This window comes from Lonchura striata, chromosome 14 (genome assembly GCF_050655825.1).
Source record: "Lonchura striata isolate lonStrDom1 chromosome 14, ASM5065582v1, whole genome shotgun sequence".
Classification (NCBI taxonomy): domain Eukaryota; kingdom Metazoa; phylum Chordata; class Aves; order Passeriformes; family Estrildidae; genus Lonchura; species Lonchura striata.
The window spans coordinates 1,306,945-1,328,729 of record NC_140716.1 but is presented as its reverse complement, the minus strand read 5'-3'; the positions used below and the strand labels follow the sequence as shown (position 1 = coordinate 1,328,729).

Sequence of the window (21,785 nt, the reverse complement as noted above, 5' to 3'; positions counted from 1 at the left end):
GTCTGTGGAGAAATGCTGATAAACAGAAGAAAAAAACAGATTTTTCAAAACTTTATTCACCTGTAAGCTACAAAATTTACTTTATATAGAAACCAAAGTTGAAATACAGTAGTAAAGCATTTACAAGTAAAGCTTGAGATTGGGAAAACATTACAGGAGTAATTTGTTATCTTCTGTGAAAAATGCCAATCACTTGGTTTTAAAAATTTTAAAAGTTTAGTAATAATAAAATGGTTATAAAAGTAGTAATACAATCAGAGTAATAAAGTTTCGAGTTAGGACAATTACAAGACAATAAAAAGCAAAGAATTACAGACATCATGCTCTCGGACACTAAGTCACAAAAAGCATCCCTTGTGAACAAAGGAATAACCTTAAAAGCAACGGCCTGTTGCATATTCATATATTCCTCATGGCTATGCATACATTTTATTTAAAACAAGAACTCTCTGTTGTATATCAACTGTTTCCTTTAAACCCTAAGGCACCTTCAAATCGAGCAAGGCCTGAAGAAATTAGCTTCTTCTGATAAGAAAACCATAAATTCCTTTTCAAGATTTAGGTGTTCCTCTAAACGAGTATCTCATTCCTAAAAAAAAATACTCCCCCCACAAACATCGTCTCTATTTTAACCTTCTGTTGGAACTTAAAACTATATTTAACCCACTACGTAAGAGAATACAGCATAACTTTCTAACATTACAGATGTAATATTAGTGGCAATATTTGCGAATTTAAATTATTAATTAATTAATATTTAATTATTAATTCATTAATATTTGCTGTAACTTACAAATTATTAAGCTAACATTGTTCTGTTGTATACATTGACTTTATTCAAGCACGAGTTTCTCGTGAACTTCCCTAGGCCTCTGACCAGTTTCTCATGATTATTCTTACGATTAAACAGTAATTATATTTAATTACTAAACAATCATCACATCTAACAACTATATAATTTATAATGTACTAGCTACAGAGGTGCTGTTCTAGCAATGTACAAGGCCTACATGTACCCAGGGTATTTTTTCAGGGCCTAATAAGCTTAATTTTCCTTCTAACCCTAAATCCCCACGATTTAAAAACCTTTTTACTATCACGAACGCCGCCTTCGAGCGGCCCAGACCGCCGGGGAGTGCCGGGGACGGGGCACGGAGCCTCCGGGACGCCGCCGCCGGTTCCCGCCGAGCCCTGAGGGGAGAGAAGGCAGCGCGTGAGGGCAGAGCCCGCCCGGCCGCCCCGCCGGGCCGCGGCTCCGCGGGCCTCAGCAGGGGCTGCTCAGCAGGGGCTGCGGCCGCCCGCCGCCCTCAGACGAGGTGTCAGAAAGGTTAGTGTGGATCATCACCGGCCCGCCCTCGGTAATAGCGCCGGTACCGGCCGCGCTTCCCTCACCCCTCGTCCTCTCCTGCGCCGCGCCTCTGGCTGGAAAGAACGTGCTCGCGCCACGCTACGTTTTTTATGGCCACTGCCACGCCACTATTGGTCAGCCTGCTGTGGGCACAGCCAATCTCCAGCGGTTGGCGTGACCACCGCCCCACCTCTAGCAGCACTGATTGGTCGCTGTTGTCCTCTCCACCAATGGCGACGCGCAGCGCAGCGTGGCCCGAGGCGGTAGTTGCCACCTTCTGATTGGTCACTGCAGTAGGCCGGGCAGAACCAGTAGCAACAGCGGTTGTAGCATGGAGTGGCTCTCCGCGGGGCGTGTTGGGAGTTGTAGTCCATGCGACTCGGCAGAACAGGCAGGAAGCGGCGCACGGGACTACAAGTCCCGAGGAGCGCTGCGCGCGGCAGTTCCGGGCCGGGCGCCGGTGAGGAGCAGGCCCGGGCGCGATGTGCCGGGACCGGGCACCGGCGCTGCGGCCGCCGCCGCCGCTGGGAGGTACGGGCGGGCCGGGGGGCGCCGGGCGGGCCGCGCCGGGCGGCTCCGCCACGGGAGGGGCAGGGCCGCGGGCCGCGGAGGGGCCGGCGGAGGCTCCCGGTGCCCGCCGCCCGCTGTGCCCGGGGTGCCGGCGGCTCTGTGGGGCGCTCGGAGCAGCTGGAGCATCCTCTGCGCTGTTCCGGCCCCGCTCACTGCCGCCGGTGTGTTGGCTGGGTGTCATCGCGTAGCTGCGGCTTTTTCTGCTCGGTTTTGTCGTTTTCCGCTCCGTTCCGTGCCCGACCGCAGCACGTGTTGCTGCTGCCGGTGTTTCCCTGCCCTCCCGGGAGCCTCGTTTCGCTGGGCTTTGGGCCCACAGTGTTCACAGCGTGGGCTGGCCGGGAGTGGCTCTCCGTGGCTGCCGCAGAGGTGCAGGTGTGGGTCGGGGCTGTGACCTGCGGGTTGTGCATTGTGCCGACCTGTCCTCTACTCAAGCCAGCTCTGGGGCTCTGTCCCCTGCCCTTATGGGCTGTGCATTGTGCCAACCTCGCCTCAAGCCAGCTCTGGGGCTCTGTCCCCCGCCGCTGCAGCCGCTGTCCCGCTGACAGACGCTGCCAAACTCTGGGATCCCTGAGCCGTGTGCTGGGAAGGGCAGCGGGGAGCATTTCCCTTGGGTTCCCCTTCCTTTGGAGCTCTGCTGGGCTCAGAGGCAGCGGCAGGGCCGGTGGGTGTTACAGGAGTGGCTCCAGAATTGTCCCAAGAACTGTGACCCAGCAGTTGTCTTTGCCACTTTGGCAACGTTGCTGTGCCTTTGTTTCAATCCCAGCAGTGTAATTCTGCCTCCCTGCGTGTTTTTCCCCCCCCAGCGATGTGTTTCCAGGCTGCACTGAGCACTCGGGTTCCTCTTAAACAGCTTTAAAAGCTGCAGCATTTTGGCCTCAAGTGTTTTTGGCTGCTCCTTCCAGCCACAGCGAGGATGGTGGGGCTTGCAGGAGAGGGTTTGGGGGTGAAGGATGGTTCCAGAAAGCCTTTGATGGGTGAAAGTAGTCTCAGATCACAGAATCCCAGAATTGTTTAGGTTGGAAAAAATCTCCAAAACCACAGAGTCCATCCTGTGACTGATCACAGCCCAGAGCTCTGAGTGCCACGTTGGACATCTCCAGGGATGGAGACTCCAAACCTCTTTGGGCAGCCCCTTCCATGAGGAAATTCCTCCTGATGTGCAACCTGCACCTCCCCTGGCAAGGGAAATCCCTAAAATCCTGCAGGAAGCTGCAGGAGCGGGTCCTGTCTGCAGTCTGCTGGATTCCCTCCAGGCCCTGGGTCCCCTGTGTGGAGCAGGGAAGGGACAGGCTGAAGCTCCAGCGCTGGGTTTGGTTTGTATGCAGGCAACACTGCCTCAAGGAGGGAACGTTTTACCCCGTGGAAATGGGAAACCTGAGCCACAGTGGTGTTTCCAGGCAGGGGATGCTGATACCTTCATTGCTCATACTCAAACAGGGGTTTTCATATTGATTGGGCTCAAGGAAGGAAAAAAAAAACAACAAACCAATCCATGGTTTTGGGGTGGTTTGGTTCCCTGAGCTGGGGGATTCCAGGGTGAGCACTCCTGGGGCAGCACAGCCCCTGGTGGCCTGGAGCCACGTGTGAGCTGCAGGTGGAAGTTTGTGTCCCCTGCCTGCAGTCAGCCCTTCCCTTCCCCGAGGTTCTGCCAGGGCCTCGGGGAGCCCTGCAGGCTCTGGGTGGCTGCAGAGCTCCGTGTGCTGCTGCCAGCCCTGCCCTGCTCCTGGGGCTGCTCCTGGGGCTGCTCCTGGGCGCTCTGCAGCCCCAGTGGGGTTCAGCCATCGGTCACCCCGGGGGCTGAGCCTTCCCCTGCTGCCAGGGACCTTCCGAGCCCTGCTGGCCTGGCTGTGGCATTTCCTGGAGCGTGACTGTGCCTTTCTCACGGGTTATCCCGGCCAAGCCCAGGTGTGGCAGGAGGAGTGCACAGGAGAGAAAATCCTTCCTGGTCTGTGTTCAGTCTGTTGGAGCTCTTCCCTCCCGGTTTTTATCTGCACACACCAGCAGTCCCTGTGCCCATGGCTTGGATCGGGGGGTGTAGGGAAGCTGGGACAAGGAGGGAGGCAGCTGGATGCTCACACGGGTACGTGTCACCCCTCTTTGAGCCCAGCAAGTCCCCCTGGAGCCTAAAGGCAGCAGCACCCCAAATTACCCATTCAAGCTGCTCCTGCTTTGCCTCAAGCACAGCTATTGTAAATGCAGGTGAACCCAGTGGGAAGAAATGAGGATGTCTGACTCAATTCAAAAGGCTGAATTATTTCTTTATTATAACTATGCTAAAATACATTAATATACTATATAAAAGGAGGGTACTAAAACTACATACTACTTTCTCTGACCCTAACTCAACTCATGACCTTCTCTGAGAGTGCAGCCCCAGGTGGGTTGGATTGGCTGTCAGGCTCAAACAATCCTCACCAGAATCTAATCAAGCAATCACCCCAGGTAAACAATTCTCCAAACACATTCCACATGGGCAAAACAAGGAGCAGAAATAGAAATTGTTTTCTCTTTCATTTCTCTCTGTGCACCTCTATGAAAAATCTTGAGAGAGAGAGAAATGTGTTTGCCACACACAGCCTTGGAGGTTCAGAGATGCCTTTGAAGGAGGTGTCCTGGGGGCTGGAGCGGGGCAGTGCCTGCTCCTGGGGCTGCCCCAGCTCTGGGAGGGGTGTCCTGGCAGTGGGAGTCCCCCACCACCACCAGTGGCTGTGTTTCAGCCGAGTCCTGCTCCCCAGTTCTGCCTTTTTGGGTCACTGGGTTTCCCTGGATAATCTCTCCAGGCAAAGAGCGCGATGCTGTTTGTCATGCAGAATTCTGAATAGTTGGGGAACTATAAAAGAGGGTGAGAAACTCAAACTCCCCTTAAAGCGAGCGAAGGGCCTTTCTGTCTCAGGAGCTTTCTGTGTTCGGGGGAATAAATCCGTGTGTGCTGGGAGAGGGATGTTTTTCCTGCACTGAACTGAACCCGGAGCAGCCGGGGCAAAGCTGGGAGGCAGCGTGGAGATTGGCTGAGCTGTGGGATTTTCCAGCTGCATTTACATATCGCCCACTGCTCCGCATGCCTTTGTGTTTACATCACCGGGGAGCGATCCACACACGCACACACGTAGCGGAAGAGGCACTTTGGCCGGGGAGAAGCCTGTCCCCAGCTCAGGAACCGGGCATGGTGGTGGCATCTTGCCGGGCTCTGCCGCTCCACGATGGCCAAGGGTGAGTTTGCTCCAAGGAGAAGTGTTTGCTCCGGGTGCTGGGTGTCAGGCTCTCGGCAGCATTCCCGGGGAAGCTGCTCCCCTTCAGCAGCGAGGGAGGAACTGTTTTCATCCCTCCTTAGGGAGCAGGAGGTACCTGAGTCCTGCAGCAGCTTGGACGGGGGTACCTGTGGCCCCTCCAGCAGCTGCAGCTGTGTCACCCTGATTTTCTGGTCCTTCAGAGTGACCTTTGCAAGGGCACGGAGTGCTTGATTGCAGCAACTTGGCAAGAGTGTCCTGAGGTTAGTCTGGTGTTCCAGAAGTGGGAAATCCTCACTATTCCTTAGGCAGAGCTGTGAACACAGAAAATAAGTTTGTAAAGAGAGGCTGTGTCCCCTGGAATTCTGAGTCACCCTGGGGGAGAGTTTAATCTGTGGGGTTTGGGGTTGTGGGACACTGAGTGGTGCTTCTGTCTCAAAGCTGTCAGCAGATTTGCCGTGGTGGAAGTGTCCACATCTCCTGTTTTCTTTTGGAATCAAGGATTTGCTTTTGTTTCTCCCAGGATCACTAATTTGATCGATGAGTGTTGGTGTCTACAGGTGCCTCCTGCTTGTTTTCAGCAGCAAAACCCAAGGGAATGTACAAAAAAAGAGCAGGTGACTAGAATTTGCTGTCTTTTGTTTTTTTTTTCCTGAAGAAGAAGATGATGTATTTAAGCTGGATCTTTGAAGTGTTCTAGTTGCATCCAGAGGGCAGAGAAGCGTGTGTGTCACGAGGTGCCAAAACTTTGGAGGATGTTGGGGGGAGCAGGGGGTGGAAGTGCTACTTTGTGCTTTTTGAGTCATGGCTATGGGCTCAGGTTTGCTATGACTTTAATCTGGAAGAATCCCATAGTGTGGTGGGGTGGTTGCAGCTTTCCAGAGGATGCAGTGCAGCCAACCATAAGGCAAAGCAGCTGGAAAAGGCCTCAGCCATGGCACAGGAATTGGGGAATAAAGGAGAGGGGAGCTTTGCTTTGACTCTTGCAGGACTCCAGGAGAGCAGAATCCAGGTGAGACAAACATTGCTCTGGCTTCCTTGGAAGAGCAGAAGCCAAATTTCTCCATCCCCCAGGGGTTTTCAGTTGAGCTGCAGGCCCCTCTCTCTCAGATTTGCATCAGGGAGAGCAAGAGCAGAGCTGAGGCAGCCCACAGGACCCCGTGGGGTCTTGGCAGCCACTTGTTCTCTGTGTCAGACAGGTCTGAGGAGCACCAGGTGTGGTGTGAGTGGTGAGGGTGACTGCTCTCAGCTTCTGAAGTGTGGTACCTTCCATCAGGATCTGCCTCGCACAGAGCTGACTCTTCCCTCCCGAGGAACTGCAGCAGCACTGAGATTTCTGCCTTGGAGTGGGAGGATGTTGTTGGTTTCAGGGCTTGGCTGGGGTTTTATTCTTTTTCTTTCACCAAATCCACAATTGAGCAATGTGATGTTCTCTGTTCTTTGAGGGAGCATGTGGAAGAGCACAAGCTGTGAGAGCCACAGCAAGCAGTTGTGCAGTGGCAGGGCCAACTTTTAAAGCACCTTTTGATTAAGGTCCTTGTGTGGCAGAGCTGTGGATGTGCCTGTTCCTGCCCAGCAGTGACTGAGGAGCTGCTGAGCCCACACAGAACAATTTTGGTTGCAGGGTCAGAACTGGGCTGCATAACAAAAATGGTTTTGTGTGTGGATCCCCCCAGGTTACCTGAAATGGAAATAAAATTTCAAATGTAGCTTTGTGTCATGGACAGCACTGAATATTGGCATCTGATCTGAGTTCTAATTTAATTTTATTTTTCTGGAAAAAATTAAGGTGCTTCGTTTCACCAGAGCAATCACTTTTGATCCAGCTATGGGAACATTTGAAAGCTACAGTTTCAGGGTTTAACATGAAGTATTGCAAATATTCTTCTATCCCAAGGCTTCATTATCCTTTAGGAAAAGCACCATATGAAATGCTTTTCCTTCTGAACTCCATTTGTTCAAAGGCATGGCAGTGTTCAAACAGCTGTTGAACTCTCAGTCCTGCAGTCAGTGCAAGCGCTGGTAAAAGTAGCAGCAATTAAAAATATCCCTTTTATTTTTATTGATGACGGCTCAGTACAATTATGGTCTCACTGTAAGGCACTCACAAAAGCTGGTGTGACTTAGAAGAAAAACTTATAAACAGTAAAAAGACTGTTCCAGAGATTCATCAGGTGGAGGTGCCACGTCCTGTCAGTAAGGCTGAGCTTCTGTTCATGTTTTATGTCCTTCCTGCAGCGACTGACATCTAAAGAGCATAAGAAATGTCCTGCTGGGTCAGCTGTTTTAGATTTTAGCTCCTCTGCAACCTCTTTGTCTTCTTAGTTTTGTGGGGTTTCTCATAAGCTCTCCACCACCAGCTGGTACTGACTGCTGGGAAGAGCTGAGTGTCACCTGCAGAGGCAGTGACTTCACTGCTGGCTTTTCCTGCCCATCATCTTCACTGCTGGCTTTTCCTGCCCATCATCTTCACTGCTGGCTCTTCCTGCCCATCTTCACTGCTGGCTTTTCCTGCCCATCATCTTCACTGCTGGCTTTTCCTGCCCATCTGCCCCAGGGGGCTGGGCCAGGCTGTCTCAGCAGTGCTGCTGGGATCCCTGGCCTGCTGTTCCCTGGCTGAGGAGTGACCAGTGGGCTGCACTGTCTGCCTCTGCTCCGGTGTCCATCCAGAGGAGTCAGTGTGGGGATCTGCTGCAGCTCTGCACTCCACACCCCGTGCTGTGCAGGTCAGACCAGATGCTGACAGTCCTCGTCACCCTGAGGAGGTGCAGCTGAGGTGCTGCTGGTGCCAGAGGAGTTAATTACCCCACAAACACCCTGTGCCCTTGGCACCTGTGTGTGCCGCCCTCCTCCCAGGGAGCTGTCGGTGCTTTCGTGGGAGTATTTCCCCGGGGGTGTGCCAATACTCTCAAGAATGTGTAACCCTTCTTGTTGTGCATGCAGTGTTGTAAGAGGAGCAGCAGCTCGTGTCTTACGCCACAGATACCCGAGCAGTGAGATAAGGAAGTTCATGCCAGCCAGAGCAGGATAATCGTGCCTGCCTTGGGACAATTTGCCAGCCCAGCAGTTTCCTTGGGGGTGAGTAACCTCCAGGAGAGCTTCAGTGGGCAGAGAGGAGGAATTAGCCAGGCCACTGGTCCTGATTCCAGCTCTGAGGTGCAGTTATGGGGTGCTCTGTGGCTGATCCCGTTGGGTCTTCCCTCAGCAGTGGGGAGAGGCAGCACTGCTTTCCTCTGCAGCTGCCTCTGCAGCTGCTGCTGGTTGGGTTTTTTCTTGCCTGAATTACTAAAGTAGGATTTTAAGGCTTTTCTTCTCATTGAGTCTCAAAAGCCTCGAGTTGATCCCTGTGATGTGCAAATGCTGAAACCTATCCCTGCCCCCCTCTTCACATCTGGTTATGATCAGCTGTGGGATTTACTGAATATTGGGTCCCAACAACTTCCCTTTTCCAGAGGAGATTCCCCCCCCCTCTTTGTTTACTGTAAAAAACACTGATGTTGCATGTTAAAAAATTAAATCCAGGCAAGGGGAATGTGATCACAGGCTGGGTTCCCAGCACCAGCCACCCGAGAGGGACACTCATCCTCCAGGCCTGGGAGCACAGGACAGTGTAGCTGGCAGGGTTCAGATGCCAAGCAGAGGTGCAGAGATCTGGCAGAGATTTTTGCAAGTGCTGTAGGAAGTTGGTATTAATGTTGGCACCATCAGCTCTTTTCTCCCTCCTTTTACATTCTTTGATATCAGTTGGAGAAGATTCTCAGATGGAAGGGAAGATGTGAGGAGCTTGTCAGACAATGCTTTGGAGAGGCATCTGCTCTGCAGAAATGCTCCTGTCTGTGGTGGGTGCAGAGGTTTGGGCTGCAGTCAGATATTGCTGTGGCAGCTGGGCTTGTGCAGCCTGCCTGATATTCTGCTGGACATTTTTTCCATTGCTCACATTCCTCTGGTCTCTGCTTGCAGCAGACACCAGCAGGCTCCCTGCTGCTGCTGCTGCAGGTACCTTGCTCAGCCAAGCTGCAAGCACAGTCAAGCTTGACTGCAAGCACAGTCAAGCAGTCAGTGGGAAATCCCTGTGTTCCACATTCCCTTCCCCACTTTGGATTTATTGGGGGTTCCAGGCAGGGTTTGAAGGGTCATTGCATGGCTAGAGTGGCTGCAGTCACTGTTTGTGGCATGTCTGCTCTGACCTTTAATTATATCAAAACTCCTCACGCTGTCAGTTTACCCCAATTTTTGTTTTCCCTGTCTCTGAGTGTTTCTCATTGCTTGAGTCTCCATCTGTTCCATCTGAAGGTGATGCATACCCTGAAAATGAGAGTAATGAAGCTGTGCCTGAGTCTCCAGACAGCCCACGAGCCTCCATCAGGGTGGGTTTCCTCTATTCCCATCTGGGAGTGACTGTTTGCCCTAAACCCCAGGAGGAATATTTGATATGCAAGGTTCCCTTAACCTCAGCAGGCATGGCTGACGAAGTGGGAGCAAATCCCTGCTCCTGCCTTGGAGCAGTGCAGGATAAAGGGCGTGTGGGAAGGTGTTGCATTGATTTGTATCCCTGGAAATTTGAATATTTCTCTATTTCCAGCCAATTATGGGAGGAGCAGAGTCCTGAATCCCTTTTCCAGAGGAGAGTGGTGAGCCTGGGTGTACTGCTAGATGTAGGGAACCTGTGGAGTGGGGAATTTTAGGGATGTACACGTTACTGGACATGAGATAATACAGCCTTGAGACAGGAAATCCTGGGAAATGTGGCAGTTGGTGCCATCACTCGTGGAAGTACTTGCTTTGCTTAATTTATGAGCACTGCATCATCTGGAGGCCCCAGCTGGAGACCTCTCATCTTCAGCCTTTGTAGTTGAAGAGGGGAATCATCACGCTTGTGCACAAGGGGGGAATTTTTGCTGGGAGGAAGCTGAGAGCTCCAGTGGCTCATCCAAGGCTGCCAGAGGGAGAGAAGCTGAGTCAGTGGGGCTCAGATCTTCTGGGGCCAGTGGCCCAAACCCTTTGTCTGCCCTCTCCCACCCTCCCTCTGCTTGCTCTCTGTGCCCTCAGGAGCACAGACAGGAATAAAAGGATCCAGTGGCCAAAGCCAAACCTGTGGCTTGCTGGAACCCAGCTTTAAACTCTTCAGGTCTCCCTGATGCTGCAGCACAACTCTGCTTCATTCCTGCTGCTTTTGAGACAACTCCAGACTCTGTGCTCAGCATCTCCTCGGGGATCTGGCATTTGCAAGCAGCCAGGACAGCGCTGTCACGTGTGTGGAAAACATTATCCAGATCCCTGGTTTTTCAGATGGTTTTGGGTTTGGTTTCGGGGTTTCCGTTTGTTTGGTTTTTCTTTGGGATTTTGGGTTTTTTATAATTTTTGAGCGTAGTTGTTTCTGAGAGTTTAGACCTGAGCAGCAATCCCCTGCTCAGGATTCTGCTGTTCCTGGCTGCCTGCCAGCTGTTGGGTCCAGAGCTGCAGGGAGATCTGAAATGCTGTGTCAGGCCCTGAGCAGAGCTTGGCCCAGTGTCACCTTTGCAGTGTTCAGAATGCGTGTGCAGGGTGTGCCAGGGCTCTCCAGGGAGGTGGGAATCCCTGCCAAATCCCAGGTCACAGCTGCCTGCTGGGATCCTGTCTCTCTCTGAGCCTCAGTTTCCCTTTCTGTAAAGTGGAGATATCACAGTGGTGTTTTTATAAGGAGCTTGGAGATTTAGGACTTGTCACTCCCAGGTATGAGAAAACCAATTGCTAGAAACACCTGAGCCACTTCACCTCCCCAGTGCCAGGCTGAGCTTTGTTCTCTCTGAGGGAAACTCCTGCCTGAGCCAGGAGCACCTCTGTGTGATGGCAGAGGAACTGCAGCTCCTTCCTGAGGGTGTCCTGGCTCTGAAGGAGACTGAGAGCATCTTGTCAGATTTGCTGGGACAGCAGCATAATTGTGCCTTGAAGCAGTATCGGGTTTCAGCAGAGGTTAAAGAAAGCAAATTCCATGTGTTTCTGCAGATTATTGTTGTGGAATTCTTGACTTTGCAAACTTGAGCCTAATGAACTGGTGGAGGGGGAGAAATGAGACTGTTATTAAGAGATAATCATATACTTAAAAAATGCTGAACACTCACCCAGGAATGATGTGAAGGAATCTTTGTCCTCACCTCTTGCTTCTGAAAATCCAGGTTTATTTGAGTTTAGGTAAACACTCGGGCTTTGTGCTGCAGGAGAGTGTTCTCTGAGCCCAGGGAAATACCCACAAGGAGCCCAACTCCCTTTGTGTCCTTCTTCTCCCACAGAGCAAGCTTCCCATGACTGACAGATGCTGGCCTAGATTATGAGCTCAAACAAGAACGGTCGCTACAATCGTTTCCCCAGTGGCACCACAAACATCCCAACTTCTGAGAACACTAACGGGGTAAGGCCACTGCTGCTCACAGGCAGGGGACAGGCCTGCTTCCTGGGCTCTCATCCTTTCTTTTGAAACAGGCTGTTTTCTAGCCACTTAAAATGTCACTATTCACAGATGAAAGCTGGGAATGTGTATGCAGTATTTCAGCAGCTCAGGCAAAGTCTGAAGGCTTTAAATGCCCTGACATTAATTTTTTCGATATTTCAGACAAGAATGGAAACAACTTTTGGACCAGCCTTCTCTGCTGTGACCACCATCACAAAGGGTGGGTATTTCACGTGTACTGTGTGTGATCCCAGTGTGGTTGTTGTCCTTTTCCAGATCATAAAGCTGTTGGGAGAATCTCTGGTCATTAACCAGGTGTTGAGGGCCTGGGTTTGGTGTTGTGCAGCCCAAGTGTCCTGACAGGATGGAAATGAGCAGGTACAGGAATTTTCTCTCCTCAGGCAGACTGAGCAGTACCCCTGGGAAGCCCTTGCTGAAAACAGAGTGGTACAACAGGGTTTGATGCTGAGCTCAGCACCAAATCCTATTGATCCCTGTGACAATCATCACCAATGCTGAAAATTTCCATCTTCCTTCTGTGCCTGACTGTGAGTCACTCTAGAGCTTTGGTAGAACCCCGTGGCCATTTTTAGCTCAGAGAGGAGGGGATGCAAATGTCCCTGCTCATTTACAATTCCTGTGCCTTGTTCCTCAAAGCTCAGCAGGTGAGGGGTGCCTGAGCCCTGGCACGTGGGGTGAATGTAGGAAGAGGCCTGGTTTCATTTTGGGATACAAATATCCTTCCTTTAATAGAAACAAAAAAGACTTGACACTGATTTTGATAAGGCTATGAACATCTGCCTGAGAAAAATGTTTGGATTACATTTGTCCTGGACTCTGGATGGTTTTGGACTCCCAAATATTTACATTTAGACTGTTATACGTATAAGAGTCAGTTACATGATCTCTATACAAATATTTCATATTTAATTTAGCATGGCTCCCCCGTGCCTCAGGGATATCCAGACCTCCCTGGATTCAGGCAATTTTTACTGGTGACTGAGATATATGGGAGTGTAAAGTTTCCTTTTAATAATATTTTTAAGCTGTGGATCTGACAGGATATTACCTGTGCTCTTTTCTGGGCAAGCTCTCAGAGATCAGCGTTGTTCTACCTGTGCTGATACATCCAGTCATGAACTAGCATTGGAGAATCCCTAGTCTTTTCCTTTTCTAAGGAACACTTACAGCTACAGAGGCTGTCCCATAGCTAGGAAGTGTTTCTGAGGAGCCTAAATGCTTGTTTTTCTTTTTTAATTCCCTGTAAAGCTGACGGGACCAATACTTTCAAGCAGCACCGTCGGACCCCGTCCTCCTCCAGCACCCTCACCTACTCGCCACGGGATGAGGATGATGGCATGGTAAGTGTTGTCAGGACCCTCCTGACTGGCTTAGCAGATCAGAAGTGAAATGAGGGTGTCTGGAGCTCCTCTGGACCCCTCTGCCTCCCACATCATTCTCTGTGTAACGTGTGCCCCAAAGGCAGGCCCAGCCTCAGCATTGCTGGTGCCCTGGGGAAACAGCTCATGCTCACCTGGGGCTGCAGGCTGGAGCTGCTGCTGCTGCTTTTCACACTGTTTGAGGTTGTTATGTGGGTCCAAAGCCTAGGAACTACAAATCCCAGAGCCTCTCTGAGAGGGAGGACCTGGCTCCTGGGACAGCAGGGAGCTCGGGAGGAAGCAAGCCCTGCCAGGGATGTCTGGGCTGAGGCTGGGGCCAGGCACTCTCTGTGCTGGATGGATCCCAGCTGGCTCTGCAGTTATGGCCATAGAACCCATTCCTATTCCCACCTCCAGAGGGGGCCTCTGACCACAGGGAGCGGGTTTGAAACCTGCAGGCTGGGAAGTTGGACACTACAGGCTGTGCTGGGCTTCCCACACAAACCATTCCTGTGTCTCCCAATATCTTGGTGGTGAAGCAGTTCCCAATTTCGTATCCAGCTTTCTCACTCACTCCTGAGTAAGTTCTTTTTGGGTAATTTAGTAATTCAACAGTCTTCAGGGTTAGCTGCTTGGAGAGAAATTAAATTAGCTAAATCAATTAAATCAAGAACAGCAAAGCAAACATTGATGAAAGGATGTACAGCTCTGAGGCTGGACCTTCTCTTGTCTCTGGTGCTCCAGCCACATCTCACAACCACAAGCTCTGTTCAGATCTAAACATGTTAGTAACAAACTTCAAATTAAGTATTTGTAGACACAGTCAGGTTACAAGACCCAATTTCCAAGGCAGGCATAAATGGATCATTGCTGCTGGAGTTAGAGACTGGGGTCAGCAACAGTGAGGAGCTGCAGCACTTCTTAAAATAAATTTGACACCAGATTGCAAAGAATTTTATTGTCAGCATCCTATAAAGTTCCTTCTGTTGCTCAGAGATCTTGCTGTGTTTTATGTGAGCCCGTGGGGGTTTTGTTTGTTGTTGGTCTTTTTTCTAACAAGTCCTTTGAAAATTTGCCTGGTGTCCTTGGCAAGAGCAGCTCTGCAGCCCACCACTGACCCCACGAGCTGGGCCAGTGTTCAGGCCCCCCCTGAGTGTCAGCACAGATCCTCTGGGCTGAATGCTGAGCTCACAGTGCCCTTTTCACAAGCTGGGCAGTTCTCACAGGGCAGAGGGGAGTATTTTTCCAGAGGAGGGGATTCTGTGAATATTTCATTTAGCCAGGTCTGATAAAGAAACTCCCTGACTCCTTTGAAAACTCCACTGGCACAAACTGGGGTGTGCAGCCAAGAATGGGGGAGATCTCTGCTGGGAACCAGCTTCAATCCTCTTGGACAGTCTCAGCCCACTTCCCCTGGAATGAAAAATATTCTTTAGCAAAAACAGTGAGAGGATTAACGAGTGGTTCAGGAAGCAGTGTGAGGTGCTGACAAACCAGAACCGCCTCGGTCCTGCTCTGCCTACTGCTCCAGGCAGACTCACTAACCCTCTTAGGAAGCTTCATTTGCTTTGTCAAGAAATAATCTGGGATTTCCCTTCCTCATCACTGAGTTCTCCCTCCTCCAGAAGCTGCCAAGGGCTTCTCAGCCATCAGAGAGACAGCTGGAGACCAGCCAGAGCCCTCCTGTGACCTCCACCACCCCTTTTTTGTTCCTTGTAAAGCTGCTGTTAATGAAACAAATGCAGAGCAGTGTGCTCTGTGTGCAGGGCAGGGATTACGGAGTGGCTGGCGTTGTCCTGCCTGGACACAGGGCCACAGGTTCCCACCTTGCTGTGCCTGTATGGAGCTGGAACCAGGGCTGTGCTGGGGCCTCCAGCTGGAGGCTGCTCCTGTCACTGAGGTGGTGGGAGCCTCAAGTAAAGATTGCTGCTGAATATTGGAACAATTGGATACCATGGATGGAGGCTGCCTGCCTGTCCAAAGCCTGTTGTTTACAGGGAGCTTCACCTCTGAGCCACAGGCTGGATTGAATTGCCAGCAAAAAACCTCTCAATCTTCCATCCTTGGGCTGTTTGAAGGTGTGCCTGATGTTTAGTGCACAAATGAGGTCTCTCAAATTTTATCCTTGTTTGCTTGGCAAAACCAAGGCTGCAGATACCCAGAGGGTCTGGAACTGCCAGCACACCCTCTGCCATTCTGTGTTGTCCCCACAGCCTGGGAGGAGTGAGGGATCAGCCCATCCCCTTCTCTCCTGTGCAGTTAACACCAGCATTATCCAAACCAGGATGCAGGGAGCTGAGCCCAGAGTCTTACACAAACCTTCTGTGTCTCACACCCCTGCCTGCTGGGAAAGCTGCAATCCCCTTCTCTGTTGGTGATCCTCACTGGATGCTGCTGGTGACAAACCTGCCTCCCTGCAGAGCCTGCCTTTGCTGCCCTCACCCCCTGTCACCTCCAGAGTGGGAACTATGCACAGTCATTCTGCTTATTTTAATAATTTCTGCTACCAGTGGAGGAAAATAACAAAATGAATGGCTTCACATAAATTGGATTTACCTCATTATAGCCATTCCTCCTTCAGGTTTATGTATTTAGTCAATAAATATGCTGTCTTTAAAGGAAAGACATTTATGCTTTGGCTTCTAAGCAGATGCAGCATTTCTGAGTTCCTCAGAGCCCAGGATCATAAAAATGAAGCAGCAGAGCAGTGTGAGGAACCAACAGGATCCTGGTCTGCTGCTCTCCTGCAGCCCAGCCAGGCTGCACGGGGACTGCAGCGTGCTTTGTCTCTGGGGAGGGCAGCAGCCTCTGAACCTCATCTTGCAGTTCCCATTGCTGCATTTCCTGCTGGCCCCACTGCCCTCCTGCATTGCCTTTGTCTGGCCTTGGCTCTGATGTCACCCACTTTCAACCAGGGCAGGCACACAGAATGCAGCTCCCGAGGCTCAGGTGGAGCACAAGGAAAAGTGTTTTTCCCACAAGGTGCAGGACAGGAACTCAGCAGAGTCTGGTCCGTGCAGCTTTCCCTGTTCCCTGGGCAGTGCCAGGCCTGGCCAGGGCCAGGGAGAGTCCCTTTTGCAGTCAGGGATCTCCAGAGCTCCTTCCAGCCAGCACTCCTCTGGGCTGGAGACTGACAGAGGCTACAGCCAAGCCTTGGAGAGTGTGACACGTGCAGATGCTCATCCATCGTGCCTTGTCTGAAGTGCTGAAGCTTCTGGCTTCATTCTTCCATTTCTTTGTCCAAGCTTCCATTCTGCTCATTGAAGACCTTCATTCCTGCTCTCTGCACCTTTTGCACTCCACCAGCAACATCTCTTCCAGAGTAACCCTGCAGTGGCTGCACTCCCAGCTGCACTGGATCCTCAGATCCAGTCACCCCATGGTTTGCAGATCCAGTGGCACTTTGACACCGAGTGGCACCTTGGCTACGTGCTGGTGGCTGATACTCCACCTTGGAGACGTGCTGCTGGTTAATATTCCAGCACAGCACTCCCTCCAAGCCAATCCCAAGGCCACCGTAGGCAGAGGATCTCTCTGGATTGGCGCGCGCCGCGTCCGCTCCGCTCTCCCCTCCCGAGCAGGAAGCAGCAGAGCCGGGCTCACAGAGAATTCAATAGAAGGAAGTCTCCACACTTACGCAAAGAAATTTGGCAGAAGTTAGATAGTGAGTGCAACAACAAGTGCTGCTGCAGAGATTAGAGACGTTGCAGGAGCTGGAGCAGTCTCTAGGGGAGATTTACGGAGCTTTCCATGAAGGATTAATTCTTCCAGACCATTGCTTTCCGGGTGTGCACGGTAAGTGTGCAGGGAATGCACCTTGGAGAAGGTGATGTGCTTGGAATTTGGATGTCAGCCTGACTTAGGAAGTGAAACCCGAGTGATTCCTGTCTCTGGGCACGGTGCAGGGAAGGGCACGCGGCAGCAGGGCCACTCTGCAGCTGGGAGTGGAGCAGCTGAGTGTTGTGGAGGGGGAAGGCTGAACTTGAAGGCTGTGCCTGGAGTTTGGGAATTGCCTGCACTGACCTGAGCTGCTCTGTGTCCGCAGCCTCCGATCAGCACCCCGCGCCGCTCCGACTCCGCCATCTCCGTCCGCTCCTTGCACTCCGAGTCCAACATGTCCTTGCGCTCCACGTTCTCACTCCATGAGGAAGAGGAGGAGCCAGTAGGTATTTGGGATTGTCTGAAGGAGCAGGATTAGGAAGCTCATTGTCAAAAGAGTAACTTAGTGGACTGTCGTGAGTACACAGAGCTCTCAGGGGCAGATTTTGTGCGGTGCCTGGCTCAGACTCCTGCTTTTAACTTTGATTCCACCACTGACTTTGCTTCCTCGTGTACCATTTTCCTGCCTGGAATGCGAGGACAATGGTGAGGCTCTTCTGCTTCCCAGAAAAACTGTAAGTCTGTGCAAAGTCCTGTGTGAGTCCTGCAGCAGAGCATGGCAGCTTGCAAGGCTCAGGCTGGTGGTCTGGTCCCAGGCAGCAAAAAAATACAATTCCCTATGGATTTGGAGCCCCATCCCCATTCAGGGCTGCATGGCACCCCACAGACTTAAATGTAAGCCCCAGGAGGGTGCAAGGAATTGTCTACATGCTGGGGAAGGATACTTTTAAACTGAGCTTAGCTTGTGACCCAGTAACCAACCCCAAACTGGATGAATAATAGGTCAGGTGGCGTTCTGCCACTGATCTGGGATAAGAGTTTGTTTCATATTTGGGAACCCAGGGGGCCGTGTTTGCATTTCTGAGAGCAGTACAGGATGAAAAGACAGAGGGAACTGCAGAGATTGATTGGAAATGCTCTGAAATGTGAGCATGGAGAGCCGTGGTGCTCTGGGAGGATGAGTTTGGAGCCCTGTGCTGGCTGTCCTAGTTGGTTAACAAAACTGGAGAGATGGGCCCACTGCAGCAGAAATAATGTTTCAGCTTCCTGAGGAGTGAAGGAGCTCTTCCTTCAGAATTCTTCAGAAACACAAGAGAGCAGGCTGTTTTAAAATTACTCTTAAGCTCAGGCTTAGCACAATTTTGACAACTCTGTGCTCAGGCCAACCAAGGACAAAGTCCCAGCCAGTGCAGCTCATGCAGTTCTTGTGACTGAGTCAGTGGCAAAGAAGCTGGTCTGTGCAGTTTGCTGTCAGGTGCTGATCCTGCCAGATGCTGGTGGCCCCCAGTTTGTGATGAACTTGAGGGTCTCCAGCCATTCCCAAGTTCATTCTTCCCCTACTGGAACTCAGCAGATCCAGACAGAATTTTACATTGATGTAATAAAACCCTCAGAGTGCCCCAGGCTCCCTGAGGCTCACCACTGAGGGATTGTGTTATTCCTTCTGCAGAGCTGCAGGCTCTTGGTTTGGACTAATGCACGCTGTGTGTGTCCCTCTGTGTGCCCTGCAGGAGCCCCTGGTGTTTGCAGAGCAGCCGTCCGTGAAGCTGTGCTGCCAGCTGTGCTGCAGTGTGTTTAAGGATCCCGTCATCACAACCTGTGGGGTAAGGCATGGCTCTCCCAAACATCCTGTGTGAGCCTCAGTCAAGCCTGGGCTGTCCCCTCTGTCTCTCCCTGGGGACTGTCAAGCAAAATTAGGGCTTGCTTAAAGTGGGATGGCTTTTCCCAGGAGGGTTGTACTGTCAGCCACCCCATCCTGGCCACGTTCAGTTTCCTTGCTGTGGCTTCCATGAGGATGAAAACTCCTGAAGGGCTCCGCAGGAGCTCCTGGCCACCCCAGGAATAGCTGTGCTTCTGTTGTGAAGGAAATGTTGCTTATAAAACAAGAATGGCTTGAAGCTTCATTTAGTTAATGCTTGCAAAGGGATTTGAGATCCTTAAATGAAAGGCACGAGGTATTATGAATATTCTTCTGGATTCCATTTTACTGGGATTTAATAGAAGCTGTATATTATTCCTGTGCTACTTGTGAAGAAAGATGGTTTTGAGATGGCTCTAATGCTTCTGATGTGATCTGATCACCAGGATGGGGCTGTAGCAACAGCAGCAGAGCTCAGAATTGTTTATTGCAGTGAGGGTGCTATTCCCCAGAAGTGTTGTAGCTGCTGCAGTTTGGCTGCACCATTCCAGTAAGCAGCTCTGCCCAGAGACACTGAGATTTACTGGTTAATGTGGAAAAAAGCCCACTGCAGGAAGCAGCCTGGCTTCATCTGCAGTCCTGCTCTGGCAGCTCTGGAGGGAGCTCAGTGCAGCTGTGCCGGGCAGGAAAAGGCCACGGGAGCAGGGCAGCAGATAACAGCTCCAGAGGGGGACTCGCAGCCCTGCCAAGAGCTGCCTCTGTGGCCAGGGAACGTGGCTGAGCAGGCTCCAGGGAATGTACAGGGCAGGAGCAGGACATGAATGCTGCAGCCTGTATGTTCATCAGTGTGTTAGTCTGTGTTTGCTGCTTCGTCAAGTTGAACTGTCAGAACAGAGAGGGGAGCTATTTAAAGCGCTCAAATTTACAGAGAATTTAATGGGTTACAAACCAGCTGTTCCATCTGCCTGGCAGCAGGACAGGGCAGCTTCTGCTGCCTTGAGAGGGCTGCAGAGGGATGGATGTGATGGGCTGACTGGGCAAGGACAGAGACAGGCCAGGCTTCACCCTCCCCCGAGAGCTTCTCAGGGCAATGAGAGGGATGACATGGGCTGCAGTGGAGGGTGAAGTAGAGAAACCCTATGCAGATGTGGAGGGTGGGAAAGACTTGGATGTGTTCAGGAGCAGGCTGGTTGGAGCTCTGAGGCCTGGTCTGGTGGAAGGTGTCCATGCCCATTGGAAGGGAATTGGAACTTGATGATTTCTAAGATCCCTTCCAACCCAAACCAGCGTGATCCCATGAATATCAGAGTGTGGCAAAACATCACCCTGGCTTTGTCTTGCACCACAATCATGGCCTGATCCTGAATGGGGAGAACGTCAAAGCTCCAAACTGTGTGTTCAGTACCTGTGCTTCACCCTGAGCTGCCTGAGCAAGCAGCCTGAGTTTGCCCTGTGGTGCTGAGCTAACACAGGCACAACAGCTGCTGAGGCTCCTGAGCCACAGGCTTTGCTATCTCCCACCTTTCCCATCAGTAGCCACAGGGAATAATTTGCCTGCTCTCGTTTTACGCTGACACTGCTGTTCCTCTCTCTCCACAGCACACGTTTTGCAGGAGATGTGCCTTAACATCTGGTGAGTACAGAACTGTTCTTGTGTGATGCAGCCAAAACACTGTTATTTCCTGGTTGACTCGCTTTCACCTAAAGAGAAACCTGCAGAAAAATGTCCAAAGGGCTTAAAACAAGCTGTCATTCAGACTGCAGCAGTGAGGGGCTGGGGGCCACTGGTACACTCTGGAGCATGGGCACTGCAGAGAGGGCTGGGCACAGGATGTTCTCAGATCCTGGAAAATGCAGTGGATAATCCCAGGATAATACATGTCTCGCCCAGAGTTGACCCACAGATTTCAAACTGAAAGCTTTCTGTGCCTGCCTGGATAAAGAACCAGGGGCCACGTTTGGCATCAGCACCTTCTCCCCCATCCCCTCAGTGCCAGGGCTCTGGCCCCTGACTGAGCCCCACTGAGCTGTTTTAGCTCACCCAGCTCTTCCAGAACCCTGGGAGGGCCCAAGCCCCTGGCTGCTGGCCTGGGCTGACCAGCTCCCGCTTGAGTTGGACTTTGGCTGCATAAAAAAGACTTTTTTTGGCACGAGACTGTGCCCCTCTTGGCAAGCTGTTGTTCAGCACAGAGCCAAGCCATTGGCATTACCAGAACAGCGAGCCCTGAGGAGGCTCCCTGGGGAGTCCTGCAGAGCAGCAGCTCTTTCTGCCTTAAGATTTTTGTGTTCCACATGCAAGAGGTCCCTCTGCTTTGCATGTTAATCCTGCCACCATGCTCTGCTGCATCAACCCCAACCCACAGATCTGTAGCAAAAGGCTTTGCAATTGCAATCCCCATGCCTGGAGTGTTCCATAAACAGCTGGATGTGGCAGAGCTCAGTTGATGAGACAGTGATCGGTCCAAGGCTTGGACTCGATGATGTTGGAGGTGTTTTCCAGCCTAAAGGATTCTGGGTTTCAGTGGTTCCTGGCAGCAGGAGCTGAGGCCAGGCCTGGGTGAGGAGCAGGTTATGGCTGGGGCATCTGGTGATTTGTGCTCACTGCCTGTGAACACTCCCTTCAGCCAGCACAAGGCACTCTGAATCAGTGTGGGTTTCTTTCATTGGCAGCCCCCTCAAACCACTGTAGATTAACATAAACTGTAGCTTTTCCACACCCCAAGACAAACCAAAGATAATGCCTTGCACACCTTGGGTGAATATTCCTGGCTCTTTCCATGGCCACTCACCTGGTGTTGGAATCTGGGGTATTGATAATCCCGAGATTGTAGCAAGTCTCTGTCAGCCCCGCTGCCAAAGCAGAAGCCATAATTGGTCTGTGCTGGTTTCCAGGTTGTTTATTCTGTTTATCTCTCACATGTTCTGCTGCCCTGCCCAGCTCTGTCCTGCAGGGCAGCGTGTGGGGCTCTGCCCTCAGTGGGATGTGACAAACATTAAATACCAGAAACTCCCTGGGCTGGATTTACAATAACGTGCCAATATCTGTCACCTACGTTGGACAGTGTGTCCCCAGCCTGAACCAACAGAAAAATACCAACACCACAGTGAGACATGGAGGGCATGAAGAAGGAGAAAAAGGACAAGGCACACCCAATTTCCTCCAGCTTGTCCCCTTTGGACCCTTATCTAGAATCCTAAAATTTTACTTTTGCACCCATGCCACACTTAATTATTACTTCTATCAAACACTCAGAGCTGGTAATTCATGCTGTAAGATTGAAAACTCTTTTCCATGGACAGAGATCACAGAGCCCCC

At 51.4% G+C, this 21,785-nt stretch overlaps 1 protein-coding gene and 1 long non-coding RNA gene across 6 annotated transcripts in view; one reads left to right on the top strand and one right to left on the bottom strand.

The window, feature by feature from the left end:
* Positions 1-36: 36 nt before the first annotated feature.
* On the bottom strand, positions 37-1,753 carry LOC146766050 (uncharacterized). The gene is made up of 2 exons (XR_014958498.1): positions 1,393-1,753; positions 37-1,191 (listed from the first exon to the last, which is right to left on the bottom strand). It is a non-coding gene; the product is annotated as an uncharacterized LOC146766050 (long non-coding RNA).
* Positions 1,754-1,789: 36 nt separating this feature from the next.
* The window catches only part of TRAF7 (TNF receptor associated factor 7), a 29,370-nt gene continuing 9,374 nt past the window's right edge, over positions 1,790-21,785 (top strand). The window contains exons 1-8 of one of the 5 annotated variants that reach the window (XM_085592032.1): positions 3,679-5,128; positions 5,669-5,762; positions 11,415-11,533; positions 11,735-11,792; positions 12,842-12,933; positions 16,997-17,113; positions 18,342-18,434; positions 20,069-20,102. In XM_085592032.1, coding sequence (XP_085448158.1) covers positions 11,453-11,533; positions 11,735-11,792; positions 12,842-12,933; positions 16,997-17,113; positions 18,342-18,434; positions 20,069-20,102 — 475 coding nt within the window. In that variant the 5' untranslated portion in view covers positions 3,679-5,128; positions 5,669-5,762; positions 11,415-11,452. The other 4 variants (XM_021551074.3, XM_021551076.4, XM_085592033.1 and 1 more) reach the window with 4 other exon arrangements.